General features: G+C 43.3%; 1 protein-coding gene across 1 annotated transcript in view; it reads left to right on the top strand.

The window, feature by feature from the left end:
* The window catches only part of kdrl (kinase insert domain receptor like), a 42873-nt gene extending 33749 nt beyond the window's left edge, over positions 1-9124 (top strand). Inside the window, exons 26-30 of the mRNA XM_056439230.1 lie at positions 1708-1813; positions 2860-2984; positions 3698-3776; positions 4675-4778; positions 7189-9124. Coding sequence (XP_056295205.1) covers positions 1708-1813; positions 2860-2984; positions 3698-3776; positions 4675-4778; positions 7189-7372 — 598 coding nt within the window. The 3' untranslated portion in view covers positions 7373-9124. The remainder of the gene's footprint in view (positions 1-1707; positions 1814-2859; positions 2985-3697; positions 3777-4674; positions 4779-7188) is intronic.
* Positions 9125-17189: the final 8065 nt, after the last annotated feature.

Raw genomic sequence — 17189 nt, 5'->3', positions numbered from 1 at the left:
GATGATGCTGGACATAAATATCTGTGGGAGAGCAGAGAGTACTCTTCTCTGGTATCGTGATGTCAGTCAGTCATGCAGCTGGGAGAACCATTTTTGTAACAAGAATACTTCAACTTTTATGTCCAGTATAGAGCCAATGCGATCACAGTCTGAGCTCTGAGCCTCCCGCCAACATGTGTGCCGACTTTTTGTCTGGTTTTAATTTTAAATGACTCATATAGTCCACAAAATTATATTTGTTTTGAAAGCATAATGCAGCACTTCTGCTTAATAATTATGTGATACCCAAAGGTCCAGAGTTGTAAAGCAGCTTGTGCCAAGTAAAGTTAACTGAATGAACGTATCAGCTTTGCAAAGAAGACAGTGATTGGAAATGATAGACACAATCAAATGCAGACTGTTGTTCAGAAGAGGATCTGTAGATGCAGACCCACTAGTGCCAAGAACCTCTTGTACTTTCCATCTCGGAAATGGAACCACCAGATTATATATGTTGTATGGATATGGCTGAGAGGCCTGCGTCTAATTTAAAGCTGAGATTAAAAACCTGCTGATAACCGTGGAAATCAAAGTCAGCAGGGTGAATTACGCTGATTCCCTGGACCGGTCTGCAGTTGATCACACAAGTCTGTAACCCCAGATGTTGTCACATTGAACCTCACCCCAAACTCAAAATGTCTGACTGATGCACATGAGGCTGCAGACAGTGTTTAGCAAACAATATTGCAGCAGGAATGTTGTCTTCCATCTGTGAATAAGATCCCAGTCCTGATGCACTGCAGAGGAATTTCTACAGATTAAACACACACACACACACAAGCAAGCGGAGGAAGGCTATTTATTCTCATTGCGGACATGGCAGGAAATGTGGTTTAAATTGTGCAGTCACACAATGCATCTACTTCCCCTCATCAATAATATGCATAACGGCTGTGATCAAGCCCCCACATCCTGCCACCATTAGGAAAGCTCCCACCTGGTGCAGCATACTCTCACAAATACTCTACACAAACACAGATGGGGAGAAGGGGAGCTTAATAAAGCTTTTCCAAGTCCTTGACCAATGTGATGCAAACAGTTAACCTCAATTGTTATACATATTATATATATTATATCTGTATAGTACATGAAGCTTAAGGTACCTGTCGGCGAGTATTGGTTGCTGCAACTGAAACCAGAGAGGGATCCATCACCCCCATCATTCCCAATCAGTAACATGCTGTAATTTAAACAGCAGACATAGTGCTCTGTTTCTAAATTTCTCCACAAAATGAGACAGGTCTCTGTGATGGAAACTCACATTAAGGCTCAGAGTCTTCCCACATGGGCAGAGACGCTGACAGCCTGTCAGAGAGCTACGCAGGGCTGTGTGCTCTCTCACCCAAGACCAACAGAGAGTCAGATACAGGCCGAGAGGCTCAGGGTCACCTGAGAAAAGAAAACAGGGTGTGTATGAATACTTCAGATGACAGTCCATTTAGAGGTGGACCAGATGTGATCGCTTAATGTAACAAGGCTTCTTTATTGGACTCATGATAGTTATTTAGCTTTTTAAAGGTGCTTAGTCACAGTTGCAATATATCAACCTGAATATACTGTTTGTTGTTCGTTTTCTTTTCCAGCATTTAGAGAGTCCACCCCGTACGCTGAAGGCTTGCATTTGTGCATCTTGCAGTCTGTGTTTAGTGGTGTGTCCTTTGCTCCTAGATATCAGACCATGTTGGACTGCTGGCATGGGGAGCCACAGGAGCGACCGACCTTCATTGAGCTGGTGGAACAGCTGGGAGATCTGCTTCAGGCCAGCGTGCAACAGGTATGGTAGACAAGAAAGAGTGTGCACTGTTTGAAATATACATATGATGTGTCATGTGATGTGTCATAGGATTGTTGCAACAGTAGCAGGAACCATCAGTTTATGATCAGCAGCTGTTGAGCTCTGGTGTGAACTCAAACTGAAAGTTAAAGGAGACTCGACAAAAAGATTCTTAACAAATACTGCAGCAAAACTTAATTTAAAAAAAAATCCCCACTAAAGTAATCATGATCATACTGGGGCCTAAAAAACACTAGTTTCGCATAATGAGTCACAAACGCTGCAAATATTTAGGAAACAGCGTTGCTGTGTGGAGTCCCACCGCTAAAAGAAGATTCAAAGCGGCGCCTCGCCCAGGGGGGTGCTCAGAGTAACGGAGAGGGGAAGTAACATTCAACACAAACACTTGGCTCTCTTTGATACGGCAACATGGGTCTTATAGAAGGAACTGCACTTCCAACACATGGAAAAACAATGTCATTATTAGCGTGACGCAGGATAACAGAGACTGTAAAAGGTTGGACGTTTGTATATTTTTTTCAAGGCTGTCAGAAAGTTTCCAAAAGCTGCCCATAGTCATGTTTTCACTTCCACCCACTAAAGAGAACAGGCTTCTTGACCAACATGACCAGACACACAAAGAGAAGGAATTACAAAACTAGAATAAGGGATAAAGACAAGGCCACCCATGACATCACATGAAAACTACAGCATGAGTCGGTGAAAGCTCTCTTTGGGAGAAAAGGTTCAGGCTGGACAGTAAACAGTGGAGCGGTTTGAATCTCATGAATAAAGGTATTGTTACAGTGCAGCAAGGCTGATCACAGACTGTGCTGCCTCCACCAACTTCATGAACAAAGTATATTGTGCTGGATATATGAAGCACGACCTCAGTTTCTTTGGCTGCTCGCCACAACCTGTGGATGCGTGCCTCAGTCCAGCACACACACGGCATCGACCCACAAGCCTTTCTTCTCGTTATAAGTTATGTCAAAGAAGCATAAGGCTGCACTCTTAGATATTCTGTGTCTGTTTGGTTGATTTAGGAGGGGAAGCACTACATACCCATCAACACTTTCCTGCTGGCGAAGGTGGGAGAGCTGTCCACCACTGTGCCGTCAGAGGAGACGCCCGGACGACCTGTAACCCCCCGTGACTCAGGGAGCACATGGTGAGAACATGAATCATGTATTCATTGGCTGCTTGATTTAAAACTGAAAGTCTGGTGTACTTCATCTATTCTCCATCGCGCTGTGTCGTTATTGAACTAGCTTAGCGGCAATGTGTGTCATTATGTCCGTTACTCAGCCCACAACTTGTTCCTGACTGAAATATCATCAGCATTTCAACATGCTGATGTCAGCACACAGCTGTGCCTCGGGACATCCTCCGATAGATCAACATTTAGGTCTGACCTGAGCACAATGAGTCCTGCTTGACTCGGGATAAGAAGTGAACACACAGCAGCTTGACGGCCGGAGAGCTTTCAGTATCGTTGCTCCTGTGAGGAATTTCCCCAAAAACCATTGAGCCAGCTTAAAAATGTATGTCCACTTAAAATAATATTTCTCGAGCTCTTGGTTTCCACAGGTCCTCCAAGTGTGTTTATTGATGAGGTGTTGAGAAGCAGTAATGACAGTTAGCCTTTGAGCTAAATTAAGCAGTCATTTTAGCCTCTGAGTGTTGAAATGCAAAGTAAACAAGGTGTGTTTTCAAAGTACTTTGTCACAGATGCTGCACGTTATTGTTTTAAGTGATTAAGTTCCTGTGGTTTCGTTGCCGAGCGTTCCCTCTTGCCTCTAGGGTAATCAAAGGAGTCTTAAAACAGAAAGAGAATATTTGATGGACATTTTGAGACTTACCCTGGAAACATTTTCTCGTCAGGAACATCAAGATTCGTCCTGCTAGTGTGAAAACCTTCGACGAGGTTACCATGGAGGACGGGACCAATGAGAACCTGGAGGTGAGTTATGCCTTCTGGACTGAAACTAGAAACAGATGCACAAAACCACGCCATTAGTTATAGGAGTTTTGACAGTTAACTAAAAACGTCACCATAGTCTGATAAACGGTATGAGAGTATATATCAAAGCTGATATATGTTAGTCATTGTATTTCTTTCCCAGCTGTTATGTTGAGGCCCACAAGGTTTTATATTTATTTCAATTTTATTGAGTTCATTTCTGCCACCGTTTGGCCTTATTATTCATTACTTCAACACTGACTAATAATCTTTATGTCATCTCATTTAGCCCAGAAAATCTTAACAATCTGGATTCCCTGCACTGCTGTACTTAGTGTTTTAGGTCCAAACACTGTGGGACCAAGTCTCCCTGACGATCAGATGAGATGAGTCTCATTTCTGCTTCAAGGCATTCTAATCGTTAGATTGTCAAGTATCAAATAAAGGTGGAAATGTACCACCTTAATGTTTTAAAAAGAACACCTCTATAGGTGTAACTTCAAAACACACCTGCTTAGAACAGGTTGGCTCGCGGTGGCTGCTTCCACCTTCCTAGACATTCAACATTACACTTCCGTTGGTCCTCAAAGCACAAAGCGTGACATGGTTGCATCCCATAGCGATGCTGGAGTTGACACATACATTGGGTGTAAAAGCTCCCACAAGCAGAGATGTTATGTTGTTGATTATAATTAATTTTATTGCACAATGTTTCACCATTACTTTAGATTTGTATCACATACTATTATATTTCATATACGCTCGGGAATCACTTCAAGTCTAGTTTTTAAAAGTTCTATAAAAATAAAGTTTAGAGCTTATTTGTTATTTGTTGACCTCAGATAACAAAGAAAGGGTTTCACTGACTCTCTGTCTGTCTCTGCATCATCATCATCAGGGCGGTCAGTCAGACAGCGGGATGGGCCTGTCGTCTGACAACATGGAGACTCTGAAGCGCCTCGAATCCCTGGCTGGCCGACCGCTGAGCATCATGGCTCTGGCGTACGTACACTGCACCACACGGCATCCTTCAACATGACAGATCAGCACACACAAGGAGACACTGCAAAATACCTGCTTGGAAACCTCCCCGCTGGGCTGGAATGTAGACGCTATAACTGTCATACACTCACACCAACACGAGATTCTTCTGCCTTCAAAAAGAAGTCAGGGGTTAGTTTCTCTTTTGTCTGGAAAAGAAGCCATGTGGGTGAGCCGTGGCACAAAGGAGGAGTGGGAGGGGGAAAGCTTGAAGGTGACAAACTGAAGGACTGAGCACAAAAGCTGAGTGGATTCATCGCTTGAGGTTTGGCCGTTTTAAGAGCGCACACTAAAACCCCTTTGTGTTCACCAAGAGTCCTGAATGACCTCCCAGTCGGATTTAACTTATGAGTCATGGCTGTTTTGTAAAAGCAATGCTAGGTAACAAATGATCTCAAAAGAGTGGCATTGGCTTTAAGTCTATACACCATATCCAGTGAATCGTTTGATGACTTTAAGATGTGGATCCCGCCAGGGCCAGAGACAATGTGTCTCTCTTTGTGGGCTATTTGAGGATAAAGTCAAATATCAGTGAGCGCTCTGTAAATCTTTCTCTTATGAGCGTCTCTGTTGGTGTCGAGGCTTACATATTAAGTTTACTGCAGCTCAGTGACGGGGTTAATCTACAGGGTCAAACCTCTGAACTTACAATTACACTTTAAACCTTTTGGTATTATTCTCATGTCTCAGCATATTGTGACTTCCACTTAAAAAGTGTAAAGGAGGATTATTATGAAAGTAAATTCTGTTTCCTAAATCTCTTCCATTTAAGGGGATTGAGTGTTCAGGGCATAAAGGTTATTACACATTATTAAGGAGGAACATGTAAACAACTTCTGGGCTAGTAATGTCCGAAGCGACGAAGACTCCTGGCGGGCCGGTTGGTGTCATCAGCGCCTCGGCGTGGCAGAGGGGGATCCACATTGTGAGGGAATACCACTCAATCACTGCCACCTTTGAACTGAGGAGGGTTTACACGGCCTCCCCCGTTAGCCAGAGCCGTGTGCTCCTTTCGTGAAGCTGAAGTCCACCTGTTGCTCCCTCGGCCTTCACCTCTAATCAAGCCTGACTTCTGTTAAACTGCAGCACACAACACAACTTGTAATAGATTGAATAATATTGCAGAGGAATTTGCCTCAAACTTGTAATCTGTTAATTGGTTCTGGTCAAAGTCTCCAGTTGTACCCCAACGTGTTCCTGGCATAGGCAGGGCAATACTGTACTATTGTTAAGTATTGATGGCTAATTTATCAGGTAATTATTCACATGGCCAACATTCCAGTACGGCGGCGTCACCGCCCCCGCTGGGCGCCGACCCTTTGGCCTCGAGAGAGGAGCTCTGGTAACCCTTAGCAACCTCCAAAGACAATCAGAGGCAATTACTCATATTCTGAGGCTCAAATGAAGCAGAAAGACTCAGAGTGATTGATGACATCTGCATGAATACGGACAGGTTGGTCTGATCGTACAGCTTGAAGGGGAAGTCTTGAATCAAAGGATATAAAAACAGACCTCTGTTGTGAGAGCGATCAAGTCAAGAAAGTGTTGGGAATAAAACATGATATTGTTCACACTAAGTTACACAGCTGGTTGTTTACCCGTCGACTGCAGTCGCTTCCACCCTGATTGTCATGTTTTTCAACAGATAGAAAAACAAATTCATCATAATTCATAAGATGCTCTAAAAATATGTTTTAACTATGCATTGAATGTTTGTGAAGCACAGACTGAGGTCATAATATTTGGGTCCCATGCCATTTATTGGTCGGCATGTCACTGATTTGTTGTCTGTTTTATTTTTATTTCTCTGTTTTTGTTTATTGTACAAGGCTGGCCTAATTCCCTCAGACAGTTTAAGGGCAGGCTCCCTAATGGAGAGAGCACCGTCACCTGTAGTCCTGAGCCCGGCTCGGGGAACCACCAGGAGACTTGCCTCAGGATCAAAGGCTGCGTCTCGCCTCATAAAGAGTTAAAGGGTCAGCAATAAAGAAAGAGGTCTGGCCTTTCTGTGCTTTAAGAACAACCAGTAACGTCTTAACATTTGGTAATATGTGGTCTCCGTGTTGAGTTCTTGTTCAAACTCTAGTTGCACCATTTTGAACAAGAGGGAGACATGAGAGTGATTTCTCAGTCGGGTGTCGAGGATGATGCAACAGGCCAAGCGAGAGGAAATATAAATAATTTTTAAATCCTTTTTCTCTGACCAGAACCATGAGATAAAGTGACTTGACTGTTGATATATTTTTGAGCTGAAGCTGGAGTGCACGACTCTCTTTCCAGGATGTATTTTGAGTTGAATTGAATTAGTAGTAGTAGCAGTCTTATTATTATTTCCCTTTTATATTGATGTTGTGTCTCTTTGTGTTTTTAGGATGAAGGCGGTGAGTAAGAGTAAAGAGTCTGTAAAGAGTGACACAGAGAGGGAGAAGTTCCTCCCCCCCGTTTCCTCTCTGGACTTCAGTCTGGACGACTCGGCCCTGGACGCTGGTCTGGAGTGCCACAGCCCGCCGCCTGACTACAACGACGTGGTGCGCTACTCCACCCCCCCGGTGTAAGCCCCAGCTCCGGCCCCGGAGAACCTGACCGACAGCCTGGAGTCCTTTGCTTTGTCCCGCTCTGTTCCCACTCTCGTCTCTGGACTGTAACAAAGTCTGAGAGGAAAACACCAGAGAATCCCTCTTCGAGTGTTGAGACGGGACGTTCTGAATTGAACCATGAATCTACCCGACTGTAACTTCCAACTTCAAGGGCGTCTGCTGAGCAGCAAAAGGAAATCTGTAGACGGTTGATTCCGTTCCAGTTTTCAGAAGCAGGCGGACGTTAAAGCCGCCGGTCCGTTCCACATTCACTGTGATATGTCAAACAGCTGGAAGCAGCCTCAGGTATTTCTGTCATCTACTGTGAAAACGAACCCCAATGACTCCCACTTTACTCCTTTCATGAGGATGAACAACATCCAGAACAAACTAAAAGAGAGAGAGAGCATAGCTCAGGCTGTTCAAGTTTATATTGAAACCTTTTTATGAAAAGTAATTTGTGCCAAAAAAACTTAAAGAGAAAAGGTTTTTGTAATGTAGCTACATCCACTCATATTCAGATTTTAAAAAAAATATAGCATTGATTAGGAATTATGAAAAAGTCTCTGATTTGAGGTGCCATAGATCCTTTCATTTCATACAGATATCAGCGCAACTAACTCAGGTGGACCCAGAGGGACTGTTTGTTGTTTTACTCTCTGGGTTTTGGAGGTTAACGGAGGAACAGGGGGAGCTGAGAGAGCAGGAGGCTTCAGAGGTACCAGGAACGCTCTGAAGTCAAGAGTTACTGTAAATGTGGGTTCCTCTTCCTCGTGGCAAAGGAACTCAAATGCTCTGTTATTTCTGTTTGGTCAAACTGAAAGTGAGATGAAAATCTAATTGTGTATGTGTATTTATTTAGATTGTGAACACTGTCACTTAGTACTCCAGTTCTGTTTCTTCAGTTAGATTCATAGTTAAAGGTTAACCAAAGGATTGTCCAGCTCATCTTCCTCATATCAACATATAGTTTCCCAACTCTTCGCTCCAGATGTATACGTTTGTGCTGCTGAGGGAACGCGTCCTTCTCCTCGTGCTGCGTGTTGGTGAAGCTCGCAGGGCGAGCGACGACAACTCTCATGGGGAGGACTGAACGTGTCAAATCAAGCATTTTGTTTCTAATACGTATGAAAGCTCTGAGGCCCAAACGCAGTGCACAGGCCCTGAATGCAGCGCAGTGCACAGGCCCTGAATGCAGCGCAGTGCACAGGCCCTGAACGCAGCACAGTGCCTTGGCCACTACAGAAAACAGTATTTGTCGGTGAGTAAACTGTAAACTTTAAAGCAGACATTTTGAACCCCTTGTGTATTTCCAAATCCAATGTATTGTGTTTATGTGGAGATGATTATGCACTGATACTTTATATCAAGTATAGTTTTTGTATTCTAAAGGTATATTATTGTGAAACAGTGTTAAGGATCACATGTTACAAAGATTTCCAATTTATTTTTGCTTTTAATTTAACTCTTAACTTTGGTGCCTAGTAGGAAATTAACATTTGCAATATGTTATTTTATGTTCACTATTCGTCTGATATTTCATAATTGGTTCTATCATTTAATTACTGCTATCAAATAACATTCAATGGATTTTATTGCATTTTTTCATTCATAAATAACCTTGAGTAATAAAACCTATCTATCTGTTAGTTTTGTTGAAAGTATTGTTAAAACTGTTAACTGAGCATATGAAGTAAATAAACGAATAAAGATCTATATATTTATACTTTACTTGTAGTCTCGACTCCTAATTGCTTGAAATACTTCATGCTCATCAGGTTCATGCCTCCCAGAGGATGAATCCTACCGACTTTCATGATCCCTCGACTACTTTTCTTCTAGAGCCACCTTGAGGTGACATTTATGATTTAAAGTAAAAAGTCTCAACAACTATTCGATTGATTACTTTGCAATTTGCTGTCTGTGATTCCATGACTTTCCATTTATTGCCATACTCAGGTGAAAGGTTAAATATGTCTAATACTTTATCAATATGTCAGTGATGAAGACTCACAGCTGCCAGAGTGGCTGCACTCTTAGTTGTGTGACAATATGACTATTTTAACTATTTTGCTAAATTTAATTTTAAAATATTTTGACGAAAATGACTACAATTCATTTTAATTGTACAGTTTTGGATTAGTTATTCTGAAAAACAAATATTTGATTTATAAGTGATACAAAAATATGTTTTACTGGATAATTTACTGCTTAAAAATTATCCAGTAGCTCACTATTTTAATAAAGAAATGAAAATAGTAAAGTGGGAAAATAAAAAAAGAAGTCGTGTTGTCAGAATATTGTATTTATTCCCTGTAAATCATCTCAGATGTATCCTTCCACCCCTCAGAGGATCCCCTCCCCCAGGTTGGGAAGTCCGGCTCAAACAGATGTGAACAGAGATTATTTTGAACTCCAAGCAAGTTGATTCACAAAAGTAAGTGAGCGAGCTCCTCCAGTGTCCTTAATGAAAGGTCCGTTTGGATGGGATCGTGCCATCGGCCCCTCCGCTGCTCCTGGGACAGAGAGACTCACTTCCTCCTCCAGGACAAGGTGTCGGCAGCCTGTCTGCTCACCGGGACAATGCCTCTCCGAACAGGAAAGGAAGGAACCGTTAATCATCCTGGTCACGACCGGAGGACGCCACACACGGGGCTTCCTGTGGGAGCCCAGTGCCCCTGGTGACCGGCACTGGGCGTGTCCGAGGAGACCACACGCCACAGCACAGGTTGGGCCCTTGACTGTCTCCGCTTGTTGACTGGAAGGTGGGCGTCCAACATTACAAACACATGTCAACAACCTCCGACCATTCCCAGAATATGAGAAACAAACAAACAAGGGAAGGATGTGTGTGTGTGTGTGTGTGTGTGTGTGTTGGCTCTTGACTGTCAGGTTTGTGTATCTGCATCTACACACAGTGTTTTTCCAGAAGTGTGAGGGTTGAACTCCTTTGGGGCATTAAAGCTATTTATTAAAATACTAAATCAATAAAATCAAAGATTACAATTTAATATTTGGTATTATTAATCTAGATACGAACAGTAAGGTATAGAGGAATAAAAAAATGCAATATGTTCCTCTTAACTGTTGTGAAGTATAAAGTAATCGAACATGAGAGCTCTCAGGTACAGGTAACTAATATGTGCAGTGTATGGAACGTATGGACAAACTAGGACAACTAATTAAATCCTGAATACGAAGATTTTTAAAGTTCACGTGTCTTTTTTTTCCACATAAAACAAGTGAGATTTATGAAGTTTTCCTCTTGACTCGTCTAGTTCAGGCCGCTGAAGCCTTAATACATATTGAAATGAGAGTAGGCCAAAATAATTTCAACCCCTTCTCTAATTGTGTTAAATGTTGGGGAATCGACACCACTGAATAATAAAATGACAATACCATGACAAATAACTCATCATTGTCCTGTGATGAGAAGTATTACTAATAAAACATGTGCAAGCATAAATCATTCAGCAGATCAGGAAGTGAGTCAAGATAAGTTACCGAAAGCTGCTCAGCATCATAATCAGAAATGTTCTGTTTCTGTTTCACTGTGTTTTCATTTCATAACTCCATGTAGGAACAATTCAATTTCAATTCAGTTTCAATTCAGTTTATTTGTATAGCCCAATTTCACAAATTACAAATTTGTCTCGGAGTGCTTTACAATCTGTACACATAGACATCCCTGCCCCAAAACCTCACATCGGACCAGGAAAAACTCCCAAATAACCCTTCAGGGGGGAAAAAAGGGAAGAAACCTTCAGGAGAGCAACAGAGGAGGATCCCTCTCCAGGATGGACAGATGCAATAGATGTAATGTGTACAGAAGGACAGATTTAGAGTTTAAATACATTCAATGAATGTGACAGAGTGTATGAATAGTTCATAGTAGGCATATTCCACGATGGAGACCTCCACGATCCATCAGGCAGATGGCGGTGGGGAGGAGGAGTGGGCGGAGTCTCAACAGTGGGCGGAGTCTCAACAGGGCAGTGGCGTAGTCGGTAGCAGGAATTCCACGACCCAGACCTCGATGATCCATCAGGCAGATAGGATCTATGCCGTCTCATAGGGTCCGATGACCAGTGGTGTAGTGGGGATTTTTTTACTGGGGGGACGCTATTTTAATTAGGTCATCCCAAACAATGCCACATAAGTGCGCACGCGTGCAGTGCAATCACAAAACGGGCAGACAGGTCTACAGAAACCACCGGTATGCCTAGTCCTACTTTAGTTGCTGCAAGAAATCCGTGTTACTCACCGTTGAAATCATTCAGAGGAAACGCCACAGTGGGTCTGGATCCTTGCCAGATTCGGCTGCAGCCTGTCGTGACCTCTTGTCTTCAGCTGAGCGATGTCGTCTCAGCCAAGTTGTTACATATCCTGTCGGATCCCACTGGGTCAGAGGTGGACCATGTAGCTTTATGAACATCAAGGTGGATACCCGTTCAACCAGCAACCTGTTGCGCGTTGGGGTGATGATCAGATTCATCTGGCTGAATCCTTTCACATTCTGCCGTGCTGCATGGTATCAGTCTAGTGCAGTTCATCAAGGGCCTGAGCTCGGCAGGTGTAGCATCGTCTACAGTGCTCTCCACAAAGTCTCGGAATGCATTTATTGCACTTACAGTCGGCAGCCTGAATCGTTGGCACAGTTCACTCACTTGCACCTCTCCGTAGCCAGGCGGCATGGTCTGAGCTGGTGGCCAGTTGTCGCGTTCCAGGACTTTCAGTTGAGCGAGCAAGTGAACATAGTCTGTGTCCGACTGGGCCTGCGAGGCTGCTCCACGAGATGATGCAGTAGTGAACATTCTATGGCTAAGGTTGTTGCTTAGACTCCGGAGAAATTGTTGACGATTGATGGTGACGATTTTGGAGTTGTCTGTGAGCACAACTGTGCCCAGTCTGCCTTCTGATATGGCATTTTCAGCTGCAAGGACCTTGGTCCCAGGTCGCTCCCCCAGTCCATTGATCAAACGAATGCTCCGGTGGATCAGTTTGTCGGCGTAGGCTACTGATGTCGTGCGCTTTTGCAAACATTCTGACAACAGGGCTAACTCATTCAGTGTATCACACATGAGCGCTAAATCTAAAAGGAACTGCTTTGAAGTCAGCCGCTTTAACAGACCTTCATACAGCTTTCGATCGTTTGCTGATCGTTTCTCATCTGTCTTCGCAAAGCTAAAGTGTGCACATAGTGACTCGAAGTTATTCCAAACAGCGGATATTGTGCGATAGGAGCTGGCCACCCATCTCGTGCTCAACACACGGCCTATTTTTCCTATTTGTTTATGCAAATCAGCAGCACACTCAGCCAGCTCTCTCTGGTTTAGGGGTGATCTGCTGTACAAAGTGTATAACGTTTTTGTTGAAAAATACCACCGAATCGCTGTTTTTGCAGGACTCTGGCGCAGCGCCGTCTGCTTTTTGCATCACGAGCGTGATGACGAATCATAATAGAAATAGTTTTGATTTTTTATTATAATTACTGTGAAATGTATTATGTTGTCATTATGACAACACATACACGCTTGCAACTGATAACACTGGCAATGATTTTTATATTTATTAGACTATTTAAAAAAAAAAAAAAAAAATCATGCTCCAAATAAGTGGGGGTACGGCGTACCCCCGCGTCCAACGCCCACTACACCACTGCCGATGACCCCATGAGACGTGAAGTCTCATGGGGTCACGTGAACAAGACTTCATCTCTCCTTGAACTCTTGCAGATCTTGAGAAGAGGCTGTAGTAAACACTTTTTCCATTGATCATTAAAAAGGAGGTGTTAATGAATTAAGGTTTGATGCTACACCAAAAAACATCAGGCGTCATACACTGGATTTGGGGCCATCGACCAAACAGTAAAAAAAAAGTAAGAAACTCCCCATTCCATATATAAGCAGCTGCACAATGCTTTCCCCAGACCCCTGCCCAAGAAGGTGAATGGTGGGTGGGCCACATCCGGGCCTCTCACCTCAATGCTAAACAATGAGCCGGATGCAGCCCCCCGACTTCAGTTCACCTTTAACAAGTAAAGTCTGAGCCAACAACACAAACAGCTAAATAAAGACTCTTTATATCTCGACACTGGTGCAAAGGGTGAAGAGGAAAAAACAAACGCATCACATCAGCAACCGATTAATATATCGTTAATATGTGAATCAGTGTGAATATCTGCCGTCATGAGAAAAAGTGTGATTCACATATTTTAATTAAAAACCAAGGCAACTAATATAATCCGCAAGATTTTTATTTATTTATTATTTAGCTACAGTGAGTAAGATATGACCGTGGCATCCAGGTGGTTAACATGCATGGTGTGTAATGGAGTTGTACTTGTCTTTCTACCCATGTTTTCTGTCTGCACATACACCGTCACCATCAAATGATGTCATGTTTAACACGTTCATCATCATTATCTGGCACCAAGCACAAACTACAGCTGAGGACGATGGGAATGTCGTCAGTTTCGAGAGTATTTGATCATAAACCAAGACACTCTCAAATGAAGTGCCTGCCTGCATCAGTCCATCTCATCGTCGTTTAGACATTTAACTGAAAACTACAAATGTCGATCTCAGGGTGGCGTGAGAGAAAAGGTCAGAAGATCACCAAAGTCAAGTAATGTCACTCAGTGCGTTTACATGATGGTATAATTCAAATCTTGCTTTAGTCGGACTATGCTATCTTTTGGGGGATCTGCTATTATCCCAATATACATGGCAGTGAGTAATTCGAATCATTGGCCGAAAGCATGTCATATCCGATACGATAGGTGGCGCTGTTTTCATTACAACTCGTGGTGATACAGCCATTTCCGCTTGACCTCTTCACCACCACCAACAACAACCAACAACAACAACATCAACATTTCGAGAAAGATGGCGAACAGAGAGCAAGGTTAAGCATAAATTCTGTCTGCTCTTCGGTCCAGAAATGTGTGGTGGCTCTTGTGTTCTCCATAGCGTTGTTTGTTTGTTTTCTGCCGGCCAGGCTCCCGGCAGTGACAACTTATCGTCTCTTTCGACTTCCGGGTCACGACATGGGAGGGAGGGAGGGAGGAGGGCGGCGGGATCTCAAGGATGCACAAAGACGCAAAGTCCAGTTCCTAATCCAATTCACCGTTACATGCCGCGAGAGTCGAATTATCAACCGGATCGGATCGAGTTATCCAGGGGTGTTAATCGGATCGTAGTCGGACCGCACATAGTCGAACAAAGGTGTTTACATGAAACGGATAATTCGATTTCAGTCCGACTAAGCCAGTTATTCGAATACATGTGAATTCTACGTGAGGAACACCCGGTGACTCCCATGTGGAGGTGTGGTGTTGCTGACGCAGCAGAACTTACGGAAATCAAAAAGAGGCGATTCATTCTGTTTGAGCAACTCGTGTTGTGGAGAACAATCAAACGTCATCATACATGTTTCTTTTAAAAACACATTCTACAAAAAAAAAACCAGAAAGCTTGTATAGTCAGCCTGAAATTGGTGGAACCAGCTCCCCATTGACGTCAGGAAACTAAAAGCACATATTTCCTGACTATCTATCTATCTATCTTAAATAAAAACACATTTGCTTACTTCTAGCATTGTAGTTTGGCTTTCTTAAAGAAATTGTACTCTCTTGATTCTTGTTGTTCTCACGGTTGAATGCACTTATTGTAAGTCGCTTTGGATAAAGGCCTCAGCTAAATGAAATGTAGTGTAATGTAATGAAATAAAATGTCCCCGGTTTGCATGCTAGTTGAGTTTTTTTTTTAAAGTGTATTAATATTGCAGACTGTTTACTCTATTCATAGCATGTGTTCCCCTCCTGTTCCTTTGCTGGTGACAGAAAACCGACTAATATCTGATCAAACCGGTGCTTCTGATCCCCTCCAGCTTACATGTGGTTCGCAGTGGCGGCTGGTGAAATTTTTTTTGGGGGGGGGGGGGCGCAGTTGGGCGACGCGGTTTAAATATCACTCAACAATGAGAAGAAAAGAGGTTTTGAGTAGAATATTGTGAAAAACAAAGCTTTATTTCAAGAACACAGCATGCTCAACACTGTCCAATAACAACTATCAACACACTGTAACTTTGGGCATGAGAGGTTCAGAGCAGCTTTAAGGAACATTGGGTTGGGTTTCAGAGGTTTACAGAATAAAAGAGTTTCACCCTCATATGAAAGAGGTTCAGAGCAGAATAGAGTCAGAAAGAGATCACATGTTACATTGGGTGTTTGACAGAGTAGACCCACTACTGTAAAGACAAGTAGCCTCCTCTCTTTAAAGTGGGCAAACTTCTCCATAACTCTCTGGTTAAAGTCAATCATGTCTGTAACCAGCCTGTTTCCATTATTCTGGAGGGAATGTGTCTGTTTTTCAGAACTTCTTCGTTGTGTTTCGATGCCAGTTCGGTCTCCTTCTGCTGCTCTGCTCTGCAAACAGGGTTAGCTTCAGGCTGTTAGCGAGTTAGCTCCATGCTCTTAGCTAGATAACTGCGGCAAGATTCATGCTTTACACTTGTCTGCAGCTCTTTAGATCCCTCCCCCCGTTGTAGTCCAGAGAGTTTCAGTCCCAGGACTTTGGAACAACAGACAGGAGAAACTAAACAGTGCATTACTCACTGAGCACCAGCTAACAGCTCCGTTAGCTACCTGCTCCCGTAGCTCCGTGGAGCTCTCTGGCTGAGGGAACGATCCGTCTCTGATCTGCCGAATAGTCCAGTCACGTGAAATAATAAAACGATGTCATTGGCCAGAGCGCACATTTTTGTGCCCCAAGATTCACGTTTCATCCGCCAATGAGAAGCCGTCCTTGCCGAAACGACTGTGAAATGTTTGCTCGCTCAGGTACACACACGTTTGGCCGGTGCCCCGAAAATGGGGCGGGGCTTCTCTCTGTGATAATGAGTGGCGATATATTATATTTTTTCACATTAACTTAAGTGGTTGTTGACAGGCTGATGGTTTTCTTCTTTTCTTTTTTCATCTCAAAATGTTAAGAGGGGCGGCGCCCTAGCGCCCTCTATGGACGCACCGCCACTGGTGGTTCGCTGATAACATGAGCGGCACAGAACTATAAGATAAATATCTGCCTTCTGATAGTTTCCAGACAACTGCAACACAACTCTGTCGGCCCCGCACCCTCGGGAGTCTTCAGATGAATCAATGCCCATTCAAAGGCTAAAGTGCAGTGAAACCAGCTCACCCACTTGCCCCTGTGTTTACCTCCCATGTGTGGGGGGGTGTGGGGGGTGTGGGGGGGGGAGTAGTGTATAGAGTGCTCATGCACCAGGATGGTCTGGGAAAAATTGCTGTTCACAGTGGCATAATGTGAACATGGAGGGGTTATTTTGGTGCTCAGATGCTTATTCTTCTTCTTTTCTGTAATTTTCGGTGAAAAGCTGCAGCTCCGTTGCTGCTTTTGGTAAACTACAAACCTCTTTCGATGAGTCCAACTGTTGGACATCAGGACCTTTTGTTTTCCAATATGCGGCGTCTCATTAGTGCATCTCTGCAAACATTTACAACAACATTCAATGGCCGGAGATACCACACATCGTATATGAATGAAGATAGTTTATTTGTTCACTTTTAGTTCTTTTAAAATGCTTTTAGGCACATAAATCTGCCAGTTGGTTGAAAACTTTGGTCCAGATTGAAATATCTCAACAAATATTGGATGGATTGCTGTGAAATCTGCCACAGGTCTACATGGTCCCCAGATGATAAATCCTCCTGACTTTGATGATCCTCTAACAGTTCGTCTTCCACACCATGACCTTTACATGCGTGGCTTATTGT

Source organism: Pseudoliparis swirei, chromosome 19, assembly GCF_029220125.1.
Source record: "Pseudoliparis swirei isolate HS2019 ecotype Mariana Trench chromosome 19, NWPU_hadal_v1, whole genome shotgun sequence".
NCBI classification, from domain to species: domain Eukaryota; kingdom Metazoa; phylum Chordata; class Actinopteri; order Perciformes; family Liparidae; genus Pseudoliparis; species Pseudoliparis swirei.
Note: the sequence above shows the minus strand (reverse complement) of the source record. Positions and strands in the feature narration are given on the sequence as shown.